The following is a 25132-nucleotide window of genomic DNA, read 5'->3' on the forward strand; positions in this document are numbered from 1 at the left end:
AATACACAACAGGTTGCACTATCCAGGAAAAAGGGACTGAGGCAATACCCATAGGAAGAATGACAACTTAGGAAAGCAACAGAAAAAAAATTTTGTAATCACAGGCAGCAACTCACACATGTGAACTCCAATGCAGTGATACAAGAGAAAAAGAATTAAACTAAAGCAAGCTGATACCAAGAAGCTACCTTTATTCACACACTTGCAAGAAGAATACCAAAACACTTTACATGTGAACTGCAGCATTTATAAGCACGTTGAAGTGTTGGAGAAATATAGTAGTAGTTACAAAAATGGTCTGAAGACTTGAGCAAATGCATTTAGGATTTTAGGAGAATTTACTCATGGCCTGGGCATACATACCTGTTCCTGGGAACGAAACCCTCCCCCTCACTAGTTTTACTTGTATGTGGTCTTCGGTGCCTTTATCAGAACAACGCATATGAAAATACAAAGGCAAACACCTTCCAGTTGCAGATAAGGGACAGCTATTTATTTATTTTTAAATGCAACATCAATTACTGGAATATACTTTTAACACATGCAGTAGGCTATGGAAAGGCAGACAAAGATGCAGATAAAGTGTGCTTTAGTCAAACAAGCTACTGGCTCAACACAGATTTAACTAGACAAAGTATAAGCGACCTTGAAGTTCAGGAAGATGTTTTTAAAGTACCATACAAAACATTGGGCAGAAAATTACAAATTTGGTTTCATAAGCTTAAAATAAAAAGCTAAACACAACAGTATATTCCTGAAGTCTAACAGCTTTTCAGAGAGATGTCAAAAATTGACATTTAAATGTAGGCAAGTATACAGGGAGAAATAAAGGGACAGCAAGAAGGGGAAGAAAACCTTTAATCATCTTTGGCTTTCACAAGTGCTAGTGACATACAATCAGTGCCCCTATCTTCAAGGGTTTTTCAGAACAATTTATATGTCAAAGAATAAACACTTAAAACCCAGTTCTACTTTTGTAGTGAGAAGCATATCCTATTTTAAGCTTACATGGAAAAAATTTTTGCTTTAGAATAGCTTCTAATTAGATTATTGAAAAGTTTTAGTCTCTATTTTCTTTAGCTGACCTCCTGTACAAGTGTGAAACAAACTTAGCAGATGAAACTGTACTAAGCACGGGAAATTATATTATACACAGTATACAGCAGTGCATCACCATCACCTCTATTTTGTTTGTATCACATATTGGGGGAGTGTGAAACAACAGTGTAAAGTTTAAGACAGAAAATTTTTGTAAGTCTGTAGAATTTATAGCATACTAACCAAAGTGCAAATATTAAGAACCATTAGGAAAAGCACAGATTCAAACAAATGTGTACAAATCAAGAATTTTTGAGCTTCCTCTGCCATACATCAGCACAATCACACTAAACTAAACAGATTTTTGCACACTCTCACGAACTTGCAAGTTATTATTTAACTTAGCTGCTGTGTGCCTAAGGGTTCCTCCTAGAGTTCCAAGAGACTTTTAAGTTGATTACACTGATCTTACAAAAACATGCTATAGTATTTCCCTTAAGCAGCCACCAAAACTTACACAAAGGTACCCAAGTCAGTTGGCAAAAGGAAACACTCATCCCCTTATATGGAATTTATAAGCATACTGCTTTCAACCTAAGTGTGGTTATTATTGTTGTTCTTTTAAACTATCGCCCTAATAGCAAGATTCTTCTTTCCTCTCTGGTAGCTATCTTGAGGACAGTCAAGTCGAGCCAATTTCTTCCCATGCCCTGCCCACCCCTTGTTTTGGGAAAGCTTGAGAGAAATAGCACAGCAAAACAACCCTGATCTCATTGGTCACTTACTTTTCTTCTTCATGCTGTTCTTGTTTTGAAGCCCATCCTGTGCCATCTTTAGGCACAATGTTCACATTAGGGTCATTGCCTTTGTTCTCTGCTTTGAGACTGGGGAGGTTAGCTGGGGGAGGCATCCTCCTTGAAATAGCAACTTTTCCAAGACTCTGTAATCCATGGCGTGCAGCAACTGCATGCCAAAACAGAAAGTGCAAGTTAACAATGCTGTTTAGCAGGTAGTATTCAGCAAAGCTGTACAAATCACCAAAAATGTTTTGCAAGAAACTCAAGAAAATTTAAGAGTATAAGAATCAGAAACACAAAATTCTTCATAATTTAATTTAAAAAATGGGAATTATAAATACTTGGTTTGGGAGAACTTGAGTACTTTTTGAATAGTGAGTCACTATGGCTAGCCTATTCCAGAGATTAAAAGGGATATATGGCCCCACCTTTATACAGGATGCTCAGTGACAGAAAGCTAGAGGAGCCCTTTAAAATGTGATGTTGATGTTTTAATATCCTTTAACATGTTGCCAAGCATCATTCTCTTGCTCCTTTTTGGGGTTTAATGTACCTTGATGAGTTCAGGAATACCCACATGGGTCCAGCCCATTTATTTTTTGCTGTCAGTTTCAGTTGGCAGATGCTGCTCTTGCACAAACATTCCTACAAATTGCATTTACTCCAGACCACAAGTATAAAAGAGCAATAGGAAGCTAATGTACTACACGGGACATTCAGCCTACCAACTAATCATTTCAGGTGAACAAGTACAAGATACTGCCCTAGGCACGTTGTATCATTACAAAAATCTCAGTTTCAACTTTTAAAAATAATATTGTGGCAAACTTTAACAAAGTTTGAACGCGCTTCCCCTCTTTCACCCCTCAATTTAGGCAAGTATGTCAAATCAAATTAAAAGCCTTAAGAGTGTAATTTTCCCCCTGGTTCTCAATCCAATCAATCACAAAAAAGCAGGCCCACAGTGGCCTTATCTGAAACTTCAGTATAAGTTTCACACAGTGTTTGTCTGCAAAACAAAGCACCTGATCTGAAAGTCAGCATTGTCTTGTTAATCAAACACCTCCAGTACCACAAATGTTTTCTGAAATACAGTTAAGCAGCACAGCTGGGGAATGGCATGTCATATGCTGATAACAAATAGAGACTGCAGCTATAAACCAGTTTTTATTTATCTATATTCTAGTTCCTACTAGACTGCAAATGCTGTCTCCCTGAACTGATACTCTTGTTTATAGCTAACCAGAAACTGTAATCAAGATTGCCTTCCAGAATTCTTCTACTTAACTGTTGCATCAAGCAGTTCAAAAATCTTGCTGTGGTGAAGTGCTCATATACTTTGCACTCTTAATTAGTACTACAGTAATGATGAAATAGAATGCAAAACTACAGCCAGTTTACTCACCTGTGGTTTTCTGAGTTTCCAGTGACTTTCCCTTGTAAGTATTAAACAGACTGAGTGTTGCATACTTTGTTTTTCCATCCTTTGCTTTTGTACTCTGGCCTGACTTTTCCGACATTTCGATGGAAACTCATCGAGTCTGGTACTTCCTGCTCACCCCTCAAAATTTGCCTGAAAAGAAAAACACCAGAAAAGTAAAATAATTTTAATATAAGCCAATACTTAAGACAGAGTTCATAAGGCAAAAGAGGACAGCATATTTAACACTCTTAGCACTGTTTCATTTAAGCATACTGGAGATGCCACAGAATACATTATCCCTAGAAACCCCAAGCCTTAGGTAACACTATGTAATTTTAAAGTTATTTCCATCTCTACAATTTGAACATCACAAAATCAGGAAGGTCAGCATTTAATTAATATTAAACACTGTAAAAGTGATAAATATTGTCCATGATCTCACACACACACAAAAAAAAAAAGCACACAAAGTTTCCACCAGCAGCTAGCTCCCCACCAGGAAAGCTCAATGACTTCACCCACTCCTGCAGCCAAGTGCTGAGATACCATTAACTGTGGTACCGTATTTCTGGAATTTGTTTTTTTTTCCCCCAATTAAAATTATCATGAACTCAACAGCTAGAGAAATTAAATACACCAAGTCAGAAGTTTTCTTTATCAAAACTAGGAACACAGTATGTTCAGACAGGGAGGGTGAACAATTCCTTAAACCTAGAGTTACACTATTCTTTTTGCAGCAGTAAATTACAGGGCTGTTAGAGCCGGTCATCCCTCTCCTCCCTCCTTCCCCCAGAATAGCAAGCCTTGAGAAAAAGAACCCAGTAATTATCACTGATATTTCACTAGAAGTTCTTAGAAGGAACTTGACAGAGTTGCTGCTCATCATCAGGCAGGAACACGAGTGAGTGTTCACTTAAACAGAAGATTATTATATAGTGGATTTATCTTAACACCACCCAAAACCCCTGCTACCACCCTTACAATAACAATTTTTTAATATATTTCCATATGAATTCCAGAACAGTTACATATGCTCAAATACTCTTGCATTTCATTCTAAGAGCAAACTGCAATAAGCAAGACAAGCTGTACATCCTGTTGAAACCCTCTGGTGATCAACAAACTCCCTGGTCAAACTTAGAGCCTCAGAAGACCTTCAAAAGGAACTTGGATTCACATGCAAGGCACTCATGTATTAAGAACAGTCTGCATGGGCACGTAGTCCAAAGAATAAAGCACTTATTTGGTCATGACAGACATTAACCAATGTCAAAAGGTCAGGGAAGTTAAGTTTCATTTATATAGGAATGATAACATTCCCACTCTCTCTGCCTTCTACCTTAATTTACAAGCCATGATCAACAAGACTAAGAAGTAAAGATGGCAAACAACCTTGGGATGGTCCAGCTTCAGCAGGATTTTGGGCCAGATGCTATTCTATTACAATCCATGAAGACTGTTGCAAAGGGGACAGTCTTCAGCTTTATACAGGGCCACATACATGGCTAAAAAATATATTCTCCCCTCTCCCAAGGACAAAGCTTCTCCCAGATTTTTTTGCCAAATTAGTCAGCATTTGGCTATTTCAGCGGAATGTGTTACACCAACAGCCATTCCTCATGTCATCCAAAAATACGAAATACAAGATGGAAGGAAGCTGAAGCCAGCTCACCAAGTGGACCATGTAACCAAAACACAGAACTCTGATATGGCTGTTAGGCCATCCCTTACCTATCAAAAAAACTACACATTGAGGCTGCAAGGTTTCACTGGAAGCCACAGCTGACTACTCAAACATCATTACAGGCACAGGGAAGGAAAAAAAACCCCCCAAAACAAAAAAACAAACCCCACAAAAACCCCAGCCTGATACACAAATTTAGACATGCTTATCTTCGGAGCTACCAGGCAAGCAGATTTCAAGCAACCATTCACTGTTCATGGCTGCCCCAATACTTATTTGCAATTCAACAACATGTCAAGCTTTGCCCATTATTATTATTCATGGCCACGCAACTGCTTTCAGCTAGTCTGGAGACCTGAATCCAGGCAGACTAGTTTATCAAGCTGGAGTCTAAATCAGACATTAGGCCCTGCATTAGCCTCTTCTTCTATGAGGAAACTCAGTTTATCGTAAGGTCTTCAGTAAAACGTCTGTGAAAGAACCTGGCAGATTCTTTCCCTTCAATTCTCCTGTTACTCTCTGCTCCCAGACTTCTATTTATGATAAAAGAGTCTACCGCATTCATCCTTGAGCATCAGAGGAGTAGGTATTGGGCAGATAATTACCAGGAGCACATGGGTGGCAAACAAGCTTTCAGGTGTGCATATAACCGTATCAAGTAATACACTGTAATTACTTGATACTTAGCTATGCTTGCACGCACTTTCAAGTGAGAACACATACACGGTTTTAATTTTCAGCCCAAGACTCATCCCAGCCCCAGATTTTGTAAACAAGTAGCTTCACAATGGCAAATAATCTAGAAGCTGGCAAAAAAAAAAAAAAAAAAAAAAAAAAAAGATGATGACTCAGGTCATTTATTGCCCTCCCCAATTCACAAAAGCAGTGAAGCCCTAACAGATGCAGGCAGAGCAGAAGGCATTTTGAGGATGGTTTAAGATGACGTTTTTAATCATACTTTCCAAAGCCTATACCTCTGGTAGAGATCAAACATGGAAAATCTTAATCATAACTCTCTTCTTCATGGAATAAACCAGAATTCATTCTTGGACAAATCTTAATTGTAATAATTGTTCTTTCTAGAACATTTGATAGCTTAAAGAACAGGAGGCAGTGATCATGTTCCCCAATAATGTCAAATTATTTTTGATGTCAAATTTACAAAAATTGGTCTGCTCGTTACAGCTGAGGACTATGCCTTGTAGAGTATTAAAATTCATACTGTTTGACAAGTTTTTCCAAAGTTCCACTACAAAGAAAAAGAAGCAGAATATTTTAAATTGATTAAAACCACACATTCCTCAGTAATCTGACTTGCAGAAAATAAATCAAACACTGCAAACAGTGCTCTTTTAAATTAGACCAGTCAATATATTCATATTTAACTAAGTTTAGACCTGATACCAGTTGCCAAAGAAGATATACTTGCAAAACTGGACTTTAAACGAAGTACTCAAGCCAGGGATGACAAATCCTCCCTTTGAAGGGCCCATCTGGCCCTCTACAAACATACCTGCTAGGTCACACATTAAAAAAGCACCCAGTGCCATCTAACAGTTATAAAGAGATAATTGCACAGTTTTGAGCCACATGAAATAAAATTTTGAGCTGTATCCAGCTCCAAGACCCTTGTCTTTTCACTCAAACTTGTACCTGTATATAGTACATTCCTATACAGGAGCATTAGAATCATTCCCTCTGTAGCACCATGTACAAGGTATTTTAACATAGGACATGTTTATTTTGTGCATACAATAGGTTGGCAAGTACTAGACTCACCAAGCAATTCCCAGTTTGCCATAGTATTTATACCTTTGGTTATTATCAGTAAGGTAGCTGTTACTCTGAACTCTATTAGTCAAATTCTTAAAAGCAAAGTGCTGCTGTCCACTAGGTTTAGACTCGTCATATGTGTAAGAACATGAGACAGCTGCATACCTCTGAAGAGTAGCAACATACAAAAGATGTCAGAACTACTTAACAGAATTAAATAACTACCATGATAGCAAACAGAAGAACAGGCAATAGTACAAGCAATAGCAGCAGCTGTCAGGGTTCACTGCACTATTAAGAAATTTAAGCAACTCAGCAGTTCATTTTGAATGACTACAGTTACTATTATGCATAATCACAGAAGGCACAATGCTCCCCAAATTCTGGAGCAAAGATTACCTTTCAGCCACTCTGTAATGTTATCAAATAAGCTAACTGACCATCACTGTGGCCTTAGGATTTTAAGGTTAAAATTATTACTGTAATTTCTGTACCACACTATTTTTCCAGACTGCAACTGGTTGGCTTATTTAGATCCTGCAACGAAGTCAGAAGTATGTGTATAGAAATTAGCACAGTAAGTCGCTGCTACAAATTCTAGATATCTCGGTCTCTGTTAAGGAATATTGACTTGTACCCTCTTAGACACTTATAGTTAGTAGAAGAGCAAACAATGCAGTACATTCTAGACTGTAGAATCATATTTTTAAAACAATAATAAAAACCCAGCAAACAAAACACACATACACAGCACACAGACCTTCTCCACTAAGATCCCAGCTCTCCTAATCATTTCAGAATTCCCCATGACAACTTGTTTAGAATGTAATGATACTAGTTCGTATGTCTGTAAACTTTGCATCATGCTCCAACAGGACCAACTGCAGACTAGAAAAGATCTTACCTCCACTTTGGAAAAAAGTTCTTATGTGATCAAATAAGAAACAAAGTATTACATATTTTGAGGTCGCTTTTGATAACTGGAGTGGTAAGAAGTTTAAAACATCTAGCAACTCAGCAATTCTTGTTTCCTTCCTTCTCTCCCACCATGTCCATTTCAGTATTTTGTAGTTTTATTATACATATGAAAACAGTTTTACATACACGCAAGAACAGAAGAGCATTCTGTATAAGCTATGATAGTTTGTTGTCTTGGTGAACAAATACAGACAGGCATGGAAAGGGGAAGAGAGTTCTGCAAAGGTTCAGGTAGAAACTTAGCTGCTTTATCCACGGTTTTTGGAGGGGATAGATCAACTCTTATAACTGCCATGGGAAATAACTGTATTCTCTATGTTACGGTCTTCCAATTAATGTTTCTGTATATGTTTGAGGCACAGCACACACCATTCTTCACCTTTGGGAGAAAGATTACTATTCCCTGTATTTTTCAGATATCCATCCTAGCTGATATAAGCACAGACAACTGCATAACAAACTCTCTGGATCTGTATTTCATATGCTGTATTTTTAAACCTCTAGACAAAAGAAGTCTTTATTTTTTACACAAGTGTAACATGTCAAGAGACTTCTTCAACAATATAACAGTTATCTTTTATACAGTCCTATGTTCTTAAATCCCACACCTCACACTTATATAGCCTACAAGCACACAATCAGTTAGGATAGGTAACCTGTACATTAGCTTCCCAGGATTTTGAAGTCTTAAAAACATTAACTAAATACTAGAATAATTCCCACATTCCCTATTCAACACCGCTAGGATATCTAGTCCCTGCCACCTCCACTCCAAGAGCTATATTTTGGCTAAATTTGGAGAAGGATGAGCTGCAATGACTTAAGGCAAAGGACACCATTCAGGCCTCAAACCTGCTGAAGATTTCCTATGACCTTCAACTCTCGGTGCCTCAAATGCCCTCAAATTCCCAAATGCTGGGAAACACCACAAAAAACACTACATGAAAGTTTATTCATAACTGGGACACATTAGCACCTCTCTCAAAACTGAAAACAAGAAACAAATCCAGACTTTTCATACCCTATTTTAAGCACACTAAAGAAAGTGGTTAAGGGGCAAAAACCATCATATACAAATTTGTCATTTGTATCCAGCCATAACTCCACTCTTCTTAGAATAGCTTTGTTTCTGGCACATTGAAGAATGTGGTTCTGGTAAGTTTTGGAACTAAATACAACTGAAAAAATGAAGCTTTTTTGCCACATGCTCAATTGATGTTAGAGGCAGATGTTCCCAAATTCAGTGTTATTAATTTCAAAAGAGAATTCTTAACCCCTCAACAAGCCTTGTGCTCAAAACCCAATAAATAACGTGGCATTAAAAAATTCAGCTAGAAAGGAAAGGTTCAACGGTAAGTCTGGCATATTTAGATTCCAGAACTTCACTGAAGAAGTTGCCTCCTAACTGTAAAACCTAAGCATAATCTGCAGCTAGATACTAAATTCTGAAAAAAACCCCAAACCTGTGTGATCTTCAGAAAAGAGACTAATTTAGACTGTTTACAGAAAAATAAAGCCAATTTAAAACAGAGAAACATAGGATACTGGATTCAATGAACCTGGAACTCCACAAAACCTTCTTCATGCTTTATTTGTAACCCATTATCAAGGAACCCTGTTATTTTAAATGAACACTCAATATTGTGTAATTATTGAATACATGGTTTTGTGCAGAGAAGATTGCACACAAATAACAACTGGAATCACAATTAAATATACTGATTTCACTTCTCTGACATGGATATGTTTATAAACAATACACACTAACTAACAATCTCTTATTGATGACCTTTTATTTACAACCTTCTGGTGCCCAAAGCATCATTCTGGGACTGAGGTTTTCAGGCCCAATTTTTCTTAAAAATCCCCCACATTTTGGCCATTTATCCCACTATTAAGAATTCTTAGTAGCTTCAGCGCTAATCAGCTTAATATGACGTGAAAACAAGCCTCAAAAAACTCCAGTAACGCTTAAGTAGCAAAAGACTGTCAAATCAAAGTATCTAATAAAAAAAAAGGCTCTAAGGTCAGGATTTCCCTTCCCCACCCCCAAGAGCAATTTACAGCAGTGTTCCTTGTCAAGTAGGTTGTTGCTAAGCAGGCTGAAAATTGCAGTAATGCTTTCAGGGACTTTTGAGCTTCTATTTCATGTCCCTCAGACATGGCTCTATGACCTACAAGAATCGAAGCTCTCCAGATCTTCAAAGAGTTCTGGGTAGATCTCACTACAACTCATTCTTGAACAAGATCTATACTAAGTTTTATTTCCTTAAAAGCCAGGCTAACACACATTTCTATCCCTGTTTTTTCTCCCCCATCTGTAGATTTTGGGCTCAATGGTTTTCAGCAGAGCTTGACAGAGGGTACACGATACAAAGATTGCACTGATTCTATAAATTCTGTGAAGGTAGGTGGCCGAGTAGGAAAAGAAAACTCTTTTAATCACCATCTCTTCTGCACCCGTCACCTCAGAGGAAAAACTGTAGCACAGGCCAATCCCTGAGGCACTAGACAATCTATAGAGGAGTATTGTTAACGGCCACCAAATGGAAAATCAACATGAGTTTTGCTCCTCAGAACCAAAGTACTGTGTCATGAGACAAAGCTGTAGCAAAGCTGGCTTTGCTAGTTCTACCATTCTTCAAATTACTCCCCTTTAAAGCCTAAGAAAGTCTTTCCAAAACACTACCAAAACTAGATATGTCAGGTGGAAAACAGATGATGTCAGAAGAAAGCCATTTTAGGATATTATCCCACAGATGCATCTTATAAAAATGCAGCCTGTGAATGCCAGAAATGAGCATCCACAAATATGTCTGCATCAGTTCTAAGAGACACCTAACAACAGCCTAAATAGAGCTACTAAGATTAAGCAATGAAAAACAACCAAAATTAGCCACCCACAAAATGTCTGCACAGAAACTAACTTTACCACAAAGCATATGTTAGTTTAAACTAGCAATCTATAGAGCAAGCAAATCTCTTGCTGCCCTAGAAAGACTCGAAGGCAGCTTGTCAAATTGCCTTCTGTAAGAAATACTAGTCACCTAGAATACGGCCTTTCAACAGGACAACCAGCAACAAACCACATCGTCCCAGGGAACTTCTATTAGGAGTGTCTCAAGTCTAACATGGCACTAATAGCAATGACTAACACTTTTTAAATAAACTTTTAGGACACATCCTGCAGCAGAAAAATATTAGTACGGACTAAAATAATCTGTCAGTTCTATTCTTTTTTTCTTCCCAGTGCATTCTTGAGAACAAAAGGAAAAATTAGTTAAGAGCAGCTGGCTGGAGTAAAAAAACCACAGATAAAAGGACAGCAACCATGCAAACCTCAAATTTATCTCTATCCACAGATTTAAATACATTATTTAACTATATATGCACGAACATTTCACTTAACATGCACAGGAATCACATTCCTGTGCAACAGCCCTGCCAAAAGAAGCTTGATCCATAAGATCAATCATCATCAGCATGTCTTTTTAAATGTGCCCATATAACAACGGATCAAAAAGCCACAGACAGGATAAACTCACAGTGGCAATAAAACTGTCAAAAATGCACTACACATTTTCACATCATACAGCTTCTTTCTTTTAGCTAAGATAACTTCTGATACCTGTATTGTCTATGAAATCCTCTCCTTCTCAAGTGACCTCAGGTATCAGAGAGGTTATGGTCCCCTCCCCTCACAGGCAGAATGATGCCAGTACGGCTAGTTAAGAACTCTGGGAAAAGAAAGGACAGTTTTAATTTCATTTAGTTTGAGGATAATTTTTTTGCATGTTTATATTCAGAATATCAAAGTAAGCTGTTCAATATTTTAACAAATACTACCTAAATATTATCTAAGGCAATACTGTTACCCAGGGGTTCAATGCTTTCAATGTTTACTTTCTTCCATGTTTTACACCAGTGGCCCAATTTTGGTCTCCCATTTTCCACTGGATAAGAGATAATGTTCATCAACACAGCTCTTACACTTACTTTTGCCTTTTACAAGGAAGGAAGAAGATAATGTAAAGAGGCACTCAAACAAATACAGCTATTCTTATGAACAAAATGCTGAAATTAGTAAGCACCTCCATAAAATTTTTATTCAGTTCTCAACTATTGTACATGTAGATGATATAATACCTCTGTCTACTTTAGCTTTATAATTACACTTTTAAGTACTCTTCTGGCTGTAGATTCTTCCACGTTTGAGACATAAACCCAGTTTTATCACTAGAGAAGATTCAAATCTAAAATGTACAAAGTGCTATCAATGAAACATTAAAAATAAATAGTATAAGACTGGCTACAGAAGGCATGTTACAAATTATCAAAGAACAAAAAGCCACGTTTTTGAGATGTACAAAGATAGGAGGTTTTGAAGGTTGATAAGTACTAAAAGACAACCAAGCAATGACTACCTAACTTTTTTTTAAACACTTTGTCATCTTTGTAAAGAGATGGCCACATACTGAAGTAAAGCAAATTCTCTTGAAACTAAAAGTAAGGTTCTCCCAAAAGCCCTGCACAGAATTCTTTTCGCTGTGATAATATCCAGTGCAGGTCTTTAAATCCTTATCACATCAAGCAGAATGAAAACAGTAAAGAAGTAGTTTAAAAAAAAAAAAAAAAAAATCTCTTTTCCAAGGAAAAAAGCTGGAAGGACAAAGCACTGGCACCACTGCTCTCACTGGAAGAGGCTGATGAACGGAAATTAAATTCCAGTTTAAATCTTAGACTAAAGCCACAATGCTTCTGATCTATTTCGGCATCTATCTGCTGCTACAGTCAATGGGAATTAAGTTCCTACAGGGTATGATTTGCACAGAAGTTTCCACCCTGTGATTCAAATGAGTGGCCAGTAACTTTTTATGTGTAGTTTCACTGTTACCATTCAGAAGCTCACCAAGAGCCAGCAACACATTTAACTTTTACTTTGTAGCTACTAAGATAAATATAGACTCATTGGGGCTTTCCAGACAACAAACAAAATTTGTAAGGAGGCAGCACATCACCGCAGAAAAGGAGACCTAAGAAAGCCACAGCTGCTCCCAAGCAACAGGCAGTGAATGAGATCTGGAGTGCAGACACTAACCAGCAGCAGATGAACAGGTGACTTAAATGGAGTTCAGGACCAACTAACAACCAACCCCTGCCCTTCTTCCCAGCAGGGAAAAACATTTCCTCAGACTACCACTCCTATGTCTTCACATTAAGGTTTTCACTCTTTCTAGACAGCTTTCTAGTAAATTTACATCCTCTGCAAAGGAAGGACAATAGCTTTGTATTTTAAAGATAATTTACAATTAAAATAGAAATCAATTTTTAAAAGTACCAAGTATCAAAGTCCAGTATCAAGTATTTTGTATCTTCAACCTAAATACAGAAGATAAACTTAAAGCTCCACAGGTAATTCTTTGAATTACCTTAAGTTAGATAATGAAAAAGGGTACAAGTATCACCCAGTGAGTTTTAACAAAAAAGCCTCTACTATTGCCTACAACTTCCTAGCCTGGAACATCGTTAGACTTAGCACTGCACCTCCATGTCACCAAGCTGGTGAAGAGGGCTTTAAACTAAAGTTGTCAGGGGAGGGGAACCTCAATCCATCCCACTGTTACCAGTTTGATGTCAGTGTCAGCAATAGATGCCCAGAGTCTGGAGAGAGATCACAGGTCAGCAGGTGAGCACCTGAAGAGCAACACAAAGGAATCCCAGCCACTCCAGCCAGTAAGTCAGCTTCATCAGGGGCCCAACTTAAATACCTCTATGCAAATGCACATAGTATGGGGAATAAACAAGAGGAGTTAGAGGCATGCGCATGCCTGCAGGGCTATGATCTTACTGGCATCACAGAGAGGTGGTGGGATGGCTCCTATAACTGGAGTGTTGGAATAGAAGTATACAGGCTCTTTAGGAAGGACAGGCAGGGGAGATGAGGAGGGGGTGTCGCCCTCTATGTCAACGACCAGCTGGAGTGCATGGAGCTCTGCCTGGGGATGGATGAGGAGCTGACAGAGCCTATGGGTCAGGACTAAAGGGAGGGCAGGGACAGGTAACATTATGGTGGGGGTCTGCTACAGGCCACCTGACCAGGAAGACCGAGCAGAGGAGGCCCTCTATAGACAGACAGGAGCAGCCTCATGTTCACAAGCCCGGGTCCTCATGGGGGACTTTAACCACCCCAGTATCTGTTGGAGGGACAACACAGCAGGGCATAAGCAGTCCAGGAGGTTCCTGGAATGCATTGATGACAACTTCGTTCTCCAAGTAACAGAGGAGCCGGTGAGGAGACGTGCTATGCTGGACCTTGTTCTCACCAACAAGGAGGGGCTGGTGGGGCATGTGAAGTTCAAGGGCAACCTTGGCTGCAGTAACCATGAAATCGTGGAGTTCAAGATCCTTAGGGCAGCGAGGAGGGTGCACAGCAAGCTCATTACCCTGGACTTCAGGAGAGCAGACTTTGGCCTCTTCAGGGATCTGCTTGGTAGAATACCATGGGATAAAGCCCTGGAGGGAAGGGGGGGCCCAAGAAAGCTGGTTAATATTCAAGGGTCACCTCCTCCAAGCTCAGGAGTGATGCATCCCACCAAAGAGGAAGTCAGGCAAAAACACCATGAGGCCTACATGGATGAACAAGGAGCTCCTGGACAAACTCAAACACTTAAAAGAAAGCCTCCAGAGGGTGGAAGCAAGGACAGGTTGCCTGGGAGGAATACAGAGAAATTGTCCGAGCAGCCAGGGATCAGGTTAGGAAAGCTAAAGCCCTGATAGAATTAAATCTGGCCAGGGATGTCAAGGGCAACACGAAAAGTTTCTATAGGTATGCTGGTGATACAAGGAAGACTAGGGAAAATGTGGGTCCTCTCCAGAAGGAAATGGGTGACCTGCTTACCCGGGACTTGGAGAAGGCTGAGGTACTCAACGACTTTTTTTCCTCAGTCTTCACTAGCAAGTGCTCTGGCCACACCGCCCACCACAGAAGTCAAAGGCAGGGACTGGGAGAATGAAGACCCACCCACTGTAGGAGAAGATCAGTTTCGAGACTGCCTAAGGAACCTGAAGATGCACAAGTCCATGGGACCTGAGGAGATGCAACTGCAGGTCCTGAGGGAACTGGCAGATGAAGTGGTTAAGCCACTATCCATCATATTTGAGAAGTTGTGGCAGTCTGGAGAAGTTCCCACTGACTGTAAAAGGGGAAACATAACCTCATTTTTAAAAAGAAAAAAAAGGAAGACGTGGGGAACTACAGGCTGGTCAGTCTCACCTCTGTGCCTGGCAAAATCACAGAGCAGATCCTCCTGGAAACTATGCTAGGGCACATGGAAAATAAGGAGGCAACTGGTGACAGCCAACATGGCTTCACTAAGGGCAAATCATGCCTGACAAATATGGTGCCCTTCTACAATGGGGTTACAGCATTGGTGGATAAGGGAAGAGCAACAGGCATCATCTGCCTGGACTTGTGCAAAGTGTTTGACACTGTCCTGCACAACATCCTTGTCTCTAAATTGGAGAGACATGGATTTGACGGATGGACCACTCAGTGGATAAGGAATTGGCTGGATGGTCGCACTGAAAGAGTTGCGATCAACGGCTTGATGTCCGAGTGGAGACCAGTGACAAATGACGTTCCTCAGGGGTCGGTATTGGGACCAGTGCTGTTTAACGTCTTTGTTGGTGACATGGACAGTGGGATTGAGTGCACCCTCAGCAAGTTTGCTGACAACACCAAGCTATGTGGTGCAGTTGACATGCTGGAGGGAAGGGCTGCCATCCAGAGGGATCCTGACAGGCTTGAGAGGTGGGCCTGTGCAAACCTTATGAAGTTCAACAAGGCCAAGTGCACATGGGTCAGGGCAATCCCAAACACAGATACAGGCTGGGCGATGGATTGAGAGCAGTCCTGCAGAGAAGGACTTGGGTGTATTAGTGGATGAAAAACTAAGTATGAGCCAGCAATGTGCGCTTGCAGCCCAGAAAGCCAACTGCATTCTGGGCTGCATCAAAAGAAGTGTGGCTAGCAGGTCAAGGGAGGGGATTCTCCCCCTCTACTCCACTCTCGTGAAACCCCACCTGGAATACTGTGTTCAGCTCTGGAGCCCCCAAAATAAGACAGACATGGACCTGCTCGAGTGGGTCTAGAGGGCCATGAAGATGATCGGGGGCTGGAGCACCTCTCCTATGAAGACGATCGGGGGCTGGAGCACCTCTCCTATGAAGACAGGCTGAGAGACTTAGGGTTGTTCAGCCTGGAGAAGAGAAGGCTCTGGGGAGACCTTAAAGCAGCCTTCCAGTAGCTAAAGGGGGCCTACAAGAAAGCCAGAGAGGGACTTTTTACAAGGGCATGTAGTGATAGGACAAGGGGTAATGGCTTTAAACTGAAAGAGGGTAGATTTAGATTAGATGTATGGAAGAAATTCTTTACTGTGAGGGTGGTGAGGCACTGGAACAGGTTGCCCAGAAAGGCTGAGGATGTCCCATCCCTGGAAGTGTTCAAGGCCAGGCTGGATGGGACTTTGAATAACCTGATCTAGTAGAAGGTGTCCCTGCCCATGGCAGGGGGGTTGGAACTAGATGACCTTTAAGGTTTCTTCCAACCCAAACCATTCTATGATTCTATGTTCCAGCACTCACGCAAAGCCATGCATACTCTCCCTATGAACACCTGAAGTACAGTTCAGTAAATTCAAGAATAACTACACAGCTTATACTAAATTAAATACACAAGATCCCTAAACCCCATTCTGCTTAGAATATTTGCATCACAATTCTGAACTGAAAGTCCAACATCTGCTATCTCCAGCAGCAGGACCTTTAGGCACACAAGACTCCTGCAGAAATCCTCTCCCATACTTACTCTACCATTCAAGTACCTTCAGGTGAAACACGCAATGTCAAGACTCAGCCTTAAGTCTCTAATCTTTTGTGTAGCCAAAAAAATTGATGACTGGCTTAAAAGATCTAGACAGAAGTGATTTTAGTTTGGCTTCTGAGTTTAGAAAACATACTTTGGTCATTTTTTTCAAACTTCTTTGCAACATGAGGGATAGTTCTTTAGGCTAATATACTGATGGAATCTGCATATAACAAAACAATAAAGAGAATGGAGTTAAAGGTTGAGGTTGTACATCATAGTTGCATGTGTTACAGGCACCATAAAATTATGAGATTCAGAAACCCTGTATGTGCCACTAGACCAAATGTACATTGGGTTCAGCATTCACATCTAGTGGAATGGACCAGAATGATCTTGGTCTTAACATACCAACCTCAACACTGATCCAGCATATCTTGTTTCTGTTCTTACAGTCATGGTTTTGGAAGGTTGCATTTGTCCCAGATAGCTTCCCACTGATGACCGAAGTAAATGTGGACTCATGCTTAAAGAAATAGTTCTCTGTATGCCTGCTGGCAAACCCAAATAGTAATGACCGACAGGCTAGTGGAGCTTACAATTCTTTTTAGAGCAATTCCTAGTTCAGGTTGAGGCACAACAAAGCAGCAATGCAAAACAAATCTTGTTTCTCACCGATACATGAATAAAAAGCTTCCAGAGCCTGAAAAGACTACAATCTATATTACATGAGAAGAACGCAGTTACTAGACTAAAATTTCACCAGTGGGGTATAGTGACCACATAAGATGTACTACAGCCTTCATTGGTATTACAAGTGCCTAGCTCATTTACTCATTTGTTCTACATAAACCAGACTAGTGGAAAGAAACTTAATACCACCACAGCTCAAGTAAAAATGACAAAGATTAATAACTACTAACTACTATATGGTATTAGAAGCAATCCTTCAAGTACCAGCCCATTTTCAAGTTATCAAAGTACATTTAAACAGCTTTGCCAGAAAGGATTTTTCAAGATATTCCAGTAAAGAGATTGACAGTGCATGCCACACATAAGTCAGAACTAGCACACCATAAAGCTAATGCACTAACACAACACAGCTATTCTTGCCATGTTCTGATAATCCTCAAACATAAATTAGAATAATTTAGATGTTTTGCAAGATTACTGAATACATTTCAACTACAAATGTATTCTTTTCTGAAAATATAAGATCCAAAACTTCTTTGCAGCTCACTTTTAAGGCAGGCTATTTTATTCCTTCTTAGCCTGACAATTTCTTTACACATCTTTATTTCTTTATCACTAAGCATTAGAGCAAATTTTTTTGCAAGACAGATTTTTGATTTTCTAGTTTCATGTAGTTGGTGAAGAAACTTTTTAAAATTGTAAATTTTTAATTGTGGCAGGAGTTTTGAAGTGCTGGAAGGAAACCAGGACGGGGGGGGGGGGGGGGGGGGGGGCGGGGAATCAGTTTCTATACAATTAAAGAGACAATCATAATGAGATGCATTCTCATTACTTCTGGGAACAGAACAATGTAAGTGCTTTCACCCAATTAGCTTTTCAACTTCCAGATGCCACACAGGACTTATTTTCAAGATTTGCAAAAGCATTTATTAAAGAAATCTCCATTATTTAAAAGAATGAGAAAACTTCAAAGCTCTCAAAACTGAATCACTGCCTATTTGAGAAAAAGGGAATAGATTAAGGCAAATTCTTGCAGAAACAAGCCATGTACCTGCTACCAAAATACAGTATTCAAATACTAGGTTGGTAGGCAGCATTTTTCACTGAATACAGAAAACTAATGCGACCTGTCTTACCAATGAGAATTCTTTTTTAACTGAAAAAGTTACAACTATTCACTAGGCTTCTTACAAACTAATTTAGGTCAGTTTATCCTGACCACAGCCATTCTCTGTAAAGACATCTGTTAATGTTTAAGAACACAAACAGTCCCTTAAAAAAATTACAAATGCACTTAGCACACTGTCACAAGTACCACTTTGTTTCTTGCTCAACTGCATCATGCCATCCAGCAGAAGCCTGAAAAGGCAAAAGTACTAGCACGCCCATTATCCCCACACACACAGAAAGCGACATGGGGAGTCTCCTTAGTGGCATCCTGAGTAGCGGTTGGTCTGTCAGGCTCAGAACAGGGGAGCAAAAGGGTAGTCCACAGTGGGGCTGCAAAAGAAGCTACACAACAGGTGACATACAGATGTTCCCATGTCCTTTCAAATGAGAGTGCTGAAAATACTCAAATGGTCGGCACCTCTCTGCACTTGGTACATTTAGATTTAGTTGCACAGAAAGAATAATCAGAACTGGTGATGATGGTGGGTTTGAAGATCCATTTGCAAGAATAAAGGATGCAGAATTGCTTGCACCCTACAGCAAAAAAGGTATGAGCAAGAAGTCTCTACGTATTATTGGATTTCCTCTTATTTCTAAACATACAGAATAACAGCGAGCTGCAGTTCCCTTCCAGCTGCACTTCAGCAGATCTGACTCCAGCTGCAGGCTGAACACTGCTCAGGATTTGTTCCTCTGCAGGTGGCTGTCTGGGATAAGTTAGCAGAAAACAACAGCTGAGCTGAACAAGAGTTGACTCCTTAAGTCAGGCACAGTGTTTGGTGCAAAACACTTCCTTTTAGGAAGCTGACGAAAGATAATCAATAGATACATGAAAATAGACCAGATTCCCAACAGATGAGCAGCAGAAGTTGCAGCCATATAAAATTACCCAGCTCTTCACTGTTTCATTTTTCCCTTTCATTTTAATACTCTTACTGCAAAAGCCCTTGCACTTTATTACAAACTCTGAAACAATGCCATTTAAACCGGTGGCATATTTCCAACCCTTTTCACCCACCCCATGTTCAATTGGACAGTGGAAGAGGGCAGGTCAGATTAAGAGACAAACGTAAAGCCATTCCTTGCTGGGAATAACTCAAATAATCTTTTTCAAGACTTCCATTTCCTGCTTCTTTACCACAATTTCCAAGCCCCACTGTAATAATTAACATTTCTTGACAGAGGAAACGACACTTAGTTTCAGCATTCTTCCCAAGGAACCACAACGCACTTTGAGCAGTGGATTTCTCTGCACATCATACCCTTCTACATCTTTAAAGTATCCCTGACCTCAGCTACAAATAAGTTTTTATACAAAACTTATTTTTCCAAAGCCCCTATTCATAGTTTAGTCCCTAAGTAACATGAATAGTTACATCTAAGGTTTTTGACTTCAGAAATCAGTTAGATGTTGCTTTGAAATAATGTTCAGGCAAGCTCTTCGGTTTGTGAGCTTTTTCAGAATATTTTGGAAGTGCAGAAGAATCACCCCAGGGCTACATCCTTAAAGATTTTAATTTCTCTTTAGAACAGATGTGCCAAAATGAATTCTTTCTTCTCTAGCTATTTTTTCCAACTCTTTTCTGTTCACCTTCTTAAGACACTTTTGTTATTGAAGGGTCCAACCTGAAGATGGAAGTACACTCATCAACTGCAGGAATCTACAGAATAAACAACTTTATAGAGAGTTGTGTATGACCTTATCATGATAAAAAAAAAAAAGTTCAAAACAGTTACTCTCATCAGTTATGTAATGACTTAAGCTACTTGTCACCACCTTCAAAACTTCCCACCTTGCTCAACACCTAAATTGTGTTGCCTGTAACTCCTACCATATACCTAACCCGATTCATGTACATAAAAAATAATAATTTCTCCTCTATATTAAAAGATGTTACAGCATATTTGTTTTTAAGGCTTTTAAGATAGTCCCACCGTGAGAGTGAGAGCCAGGGTTGCCAAATGTACCAGCTTATAATACACCATTGACAGCATCAGTAAAAAAACTTCACTCCCCTGCATACAAAGGTGGTAGAATTTGCTCCTTGGTCTGGTCCAGCTTGGAGACAGCTCATAGCTGCTCACAAACAGTCTCTCTTACCTGGTGCCTGTTATCCTCCAGATCTCTGGTTACATGTTTTTCCCCGTGACTCGCTAGTTTCTTGGAATAGAGACCATCTCCTTCCTCACTGAAGGAATGCTCAGCATGTAAGAGATGCAGCTGCAAAAAACACACTGACAACAGTTCCAGACAACACTGTTAATTACACTAAGGGTCAACTTCAGCCCTCTGCTTTAGACTGGATTCAATCATGTTTTGTTAAAAAAAGAGAAGAAAAAAAAAAAAGATGAGGAGCTAAATTAGAAAAGCCTTATCAGCATACCCAGCTTTACATATCTGCTTTTCAGCATTACAGAACCCATTTTCCAGGGAAATAAACTTGATTCTACCAAATGGCTACAGATGAAATTTAACATCTTCAGTTGCTCTTGGTTCTCTTTTTATTCTGCTTAGAACCCCGCGCCCCCATGTGTCTCTTGATACTCTGCTTTCAAGATGCAGTAGGTAAATACTTAAGGCTCAATACATTACCAAAATACTTATCAAGAAACTTCTTTATCCAAAGCTAACTTCATACTACAAAGCTCTGTCCATGCTGGTAGCTTGATTTGTGGCATGAAAAACATCTCCTAACCAAGGTGACTCCAGCAAATTAACCAAGTAGCTATGTCACAAGCCAAAGGCAAGGTTTTTACTAGAACACATCTTTCCTACGGACTATTTACACACATTAGCAAAAGAAAATGTTATTGTTCCTCCTCACTAGAACACTTCTACTGTGCACCTATATATACACCTAGATACACTTGTACAGGAAGCACAGACTGTCCTAAACACTATTATAAAACAAGCCCTGTAAATACAATAATTTATCTTTTGCAAAATGAAAGCATCAAGGCATTGATCTAAAGACAGTGAGGTCCTTCAGTGGAACACATGGTTACTTTGAAACAGAAGAAATATATTAAGTCCTAAAGCATATCAAGTCTTAAACTGGGAGAAAAGCATTGGCTTCTAAAACAAAATGAAGATGTTCCTGCACTTCCAGCCTAGTTGAAGATTCAAATCAGTTAAATAATGTTTCTTTTGCCAAGAATAACTTAAACTATTACTCCAGAAAATACAATTTAAGTGTACAGTCATAATTTTAAATTATAAGTTAAAATTTACAAACACTGAAACCTAGGAATATTAAGGTCACATGCTTACAAAGTATTAATTTTAAAACAAGCTGTAGCTGTTTACATGATTTAATGAGGACAGCCTGAAAAGGTTTGCTTTTCTAAGCAGATAAAGTTTGATTTGCTAGCTTAAGCAAGCAGTGCAGCAAAAAAATGGGCAACATAGCCATTGCTGGTTTTACTATGAAAAACCATTTGATACCTCTGAGCATGGTTAACTAATCTTACCTCCCAACTAACTAAAAATTGAGTGGAGCTGCCATTTCACTTAGAAATCAGCTGTACATTGATTTATAGAGATATTTAATAGACCCTTCTTCTCTCAGTAACCCAGCATCAGGTAATGCCACAGTTCTTTAGGCACTACTTGTGCATTTGATGTACCTGAACACTGAGTGCAGTAATTCGTGTCTCTGATGCTGTAAGCCCCTGAAAGTATAGCCCACGTTATTTTCAAATACATATCAGTTAAAATTTATCACCATCATACTTTGGACTGAAGCTATATAACGTTGATTCTGCACTATAATTTTACTGTTAATCAGGACAGTGTCAGATACATAAAAACATGAACAATGTGAACGATACGCAGCTTCTCCCTTTAATACGTGTTTGCAATCTGTAACAGACTAGTTCGTTAGCATTTAGTTAGAATGTTATGTAATGGTTGAGGTATTTGTAATAAAAACAGTCTATTTCTGTTAGCCTGTTCTTCATAGACATAAAAGCTGTATTCATCTGATTTTTATTAGGACTTCATCTTCCTCTACTCTTTATGCATTTTTTAAGACTTCTGTGCCCTCTGTTTTCATTTCACCCACATACACAGTATTATTTCCTCCCACCTCCTCACACAAATTTCAGCTTTTATTTTTACACCTGCTTTCACCCATGTGAAGTTTCTACAGGGTTTTGTGAAACCCAGACCCCAAAAAAAAAAAAAAAAAAAGAGGGCATGAAGCTGAGCAAAGAAAAAATTTCCTACAGAAGATGAACAACTGGTTCTACCAGTAAAACACCACTGGCAGTCCCGTCATTACAAGCCCAACATCCATCCCCAACTAGTGGAAAGGTGGTGCATTTTCAGGGCGGAGTTGGGTTCCCCCCCCCGCCCCCCAAACCCTCCATTACTGTATACAGCCTCTGAAGATGTCCCACTCTTCCTTCAACAGAAGGAAAAGGAACATTTTTTCTTCGTTCACATCTCCAATGTGCTACACAAGGGTTTATTCCTCTGCAAGAGCACACAATGCAAGGGTTTAATTCTTCTGCAAGAGCTACCTTTTTCTTTTTATCTTCACATCTAAGCCTCTTACCCACACCACCCTTATATGGCATTTAGACTACATTTTCCACCCTCTCTCCACTTCCACATCACTCAGCCTGGAAAATATTCTGGAACAAAGAGCTTGCACTTTCAGTAACCTAGGACACCTGGCTGAAGTCAACCCCATACCACATACCCACTGCTTTGACTTACATTCTTTCTCTTAATTGACATATAGCATTCATTCAGACAGAACAAAGCCTGCACAAGAGCTCCCTTCTGAACTGCATCATCTTTTCCTTGCTAGTTGTGGCCTGTTTCACTTTCCCTAGTAGACTTCAGGATGTGGGGAAACAGGACCTACAGAAGATGCATACCATAAATCTGTACCATCTCACTTCAGGTTAAACAGCCACCTCTTAAGCACACATCTCCACCAAAGTGGTCATACTCCCCACGCAATGAGCATGATATCCTGAGGCACAAATTGCCTTATCACTGAACATTCACCAAGTTCAAATAACTCCCAAAACTTTGAGATTCCTTAGTCCCAAGGAGACTGCAGCAGAGTTGCACTAAAACACCCTAAAATTAACATTGAAAAAAAGTTCTCTAGACTACATAATTCAAAGAAAATTGACAGCCACTCAGATCCTGGCAGTCAGTATTAAACGGTAATCCTTTTGTTTCTCACTGATGGACAAATGAGATCACGTCCTGTTTCCTCCCCCCTTCAAAAGCAGTTTCTTGTCTGAGCACAGCTCTTCAGACAACGGGTAGGCCTGATGCCTCACTGCAGAAGAAACAAAACTATTAAAAAGTCCTGGTCATTCCACTGGAATTATGCTAACTTCTAGTAATGTACCCATCTGATCCCAGTAATCAAAGAGCAACAAGGAAAAATGGTCCTTCTGCAATGATACAGAATTCAAGACGTTTCACAAAGGAACAAGCTTACAAAACACGAAACACAGAAAGGAAAGAAACAGAAAAAACAAAATAGCCCATTCAATGCCCAGCACCACACTCTCATGCACGCTCCCCTTCCCCATAAAGAGGGGCTGAACCAGAAACTATCTGGGCCACTTTTAGCCCCAAGATTTTCAATCCCTGCATCCCTCGGTGATGGCTCTCGTTATGCCCACTGCATTATGCCCACTGCAGACTAGCTGCCTGAATTTTAGCCGTGTCATCTAACCATGCTCTCACCATCCTTTAAGCGCTATCAGTAAGAACACCCCTGACTGCTCACCCCACCCCTACAAATCTTGTCGCTAGGAGCAGAAACAATATCTTCCTGAACGGTGCTTCGCTCAGTTACACATCAAACAACCCAGGAACAACCTTTTACTGTACAACTCAAGAACTGCGGATGAATATTTCAGAGTTAGAAAACCGAAGCGCCGTGCCCTGCATGTGCCTCCAGCATCCCGTAAGAAAGGGCTCCCCTCCCCCCGCGTTTCTGGAGGAAGAATCACAGCCACAAAGTGAGCGCAAACGCACGAAGGGAACGGCACGTTTCTCCAGCAATCTCCCTAGAGAGAGAGAGACCTGCAGCCGTTAAAAAGGAAAGGGCGGGCGGGAGGGGGGACGACCACGGGGGACAGGAGGAAGGGCGGGAGAAGAAAGCAGCACACCCACAAGAGCGGCCCTCAGCCGCCCCCACCGCGGCAGCCCCCCTCCCGCCGCCCCCAGGCAAGGCCCGGCGCTGTGCCCGCCGCGGGGCGCGGCCGGCCCCGGGCGGCGCGGCGATGCGGTGCGGTGCGGCCCAGCGGCGCGGGGCAGCCTGGCCGGCCTGCCCGCCCGCCGCGGGCCCAGCGCCGCGCCGCCTTCCTCCGCCCGGCCGCGGCGGGCAGTGGGGTACCGGCCCCCGGGGGCGCCCCCTTCGCCGCCGGCCGCGGGCCCGCCGCCGCCGCCAGGCCGGGCGGAAGCCGCCCCCGCCCGGGGCCATGCGGCGCAGGCCGCTCGCCGCCCGCTCCTCCCGGCGCCGGTCCGCTCCGCAGGCCCGCGGGGCGCTGCGAAAGGCGGAGGCGCCGCTGCTTACCTGGCGCACAGCGCGGCGGGCCGGCGCTCCGGCCCTCCCCGGGGGCTCCCGGACACGGCGAGGCCGAGGCCGCTGCCGCTCCCGGCGCCGCGACGCCGCGCCTCAGCCGCTTCCACACAGGGGCCAAGATGGCGGGCGGCCAAGCCGGCGCCAACGACG

At 40.9% G+C, this 25132-nt stretch overlaps 1 protein-coding gene across 14 annotated transcripts in view; it reads right to left on the reverse strand.

Annotated features, from left to right (window-relative positions):
• Window positions 1–25127, reverse strand: part of PRRC2C (proline rich coiled-coil 2C) — a 79638-nt gene extending 54511 nt beyond the window's left edge. For 7 of the 14 annotated variants that reach the window (XM_052802495.1, XM_052802492.1, XM_052802494.1 and 4 more), the window contains exons 1-3: window positions 24974–25126; window positions 3241–3408; window positions 1824–2001 (exon numbers count right to left, since the gene is read on the reverse strand). In XM_052802495.1, the coding sequence (XP_052658455.1) occupies window positions 1824–2001; window positions 3241–3355 (293 nt within the window). In that variant the 5' untranslated portion in view covers window positions 3356–3408; window positions 24974–25126. Of the gene's footprint in view, window positions 1–1823; window positions 2002–3240; window positions 3409–24973 lie in introns of all 14 variants that reach the window. The other 7 variants (XM_052802491.1, XM_052802496.1, XM_052802493.1 and 4 more) reach the window with 4 other exon arrangements.
• Between the last annotated feature and the right edge of the window lie 5 nt (window positions 25128–25132).

The sequence above is a fragment of the Harpia harpyja genome, chromosome 11, assembly GCF_026419915.1.
Source record: "Harpia harpyja isolate bHarHar1 chromosome 11, bHarHar1 primary haplotype, whole genome shotgun sequence".
Lineage (NCBI taxonomy): Eukaryota > Metazoa > Chordata > Aves > Accipitriformes > Accipitridae > Harpia > Harpia harpyja.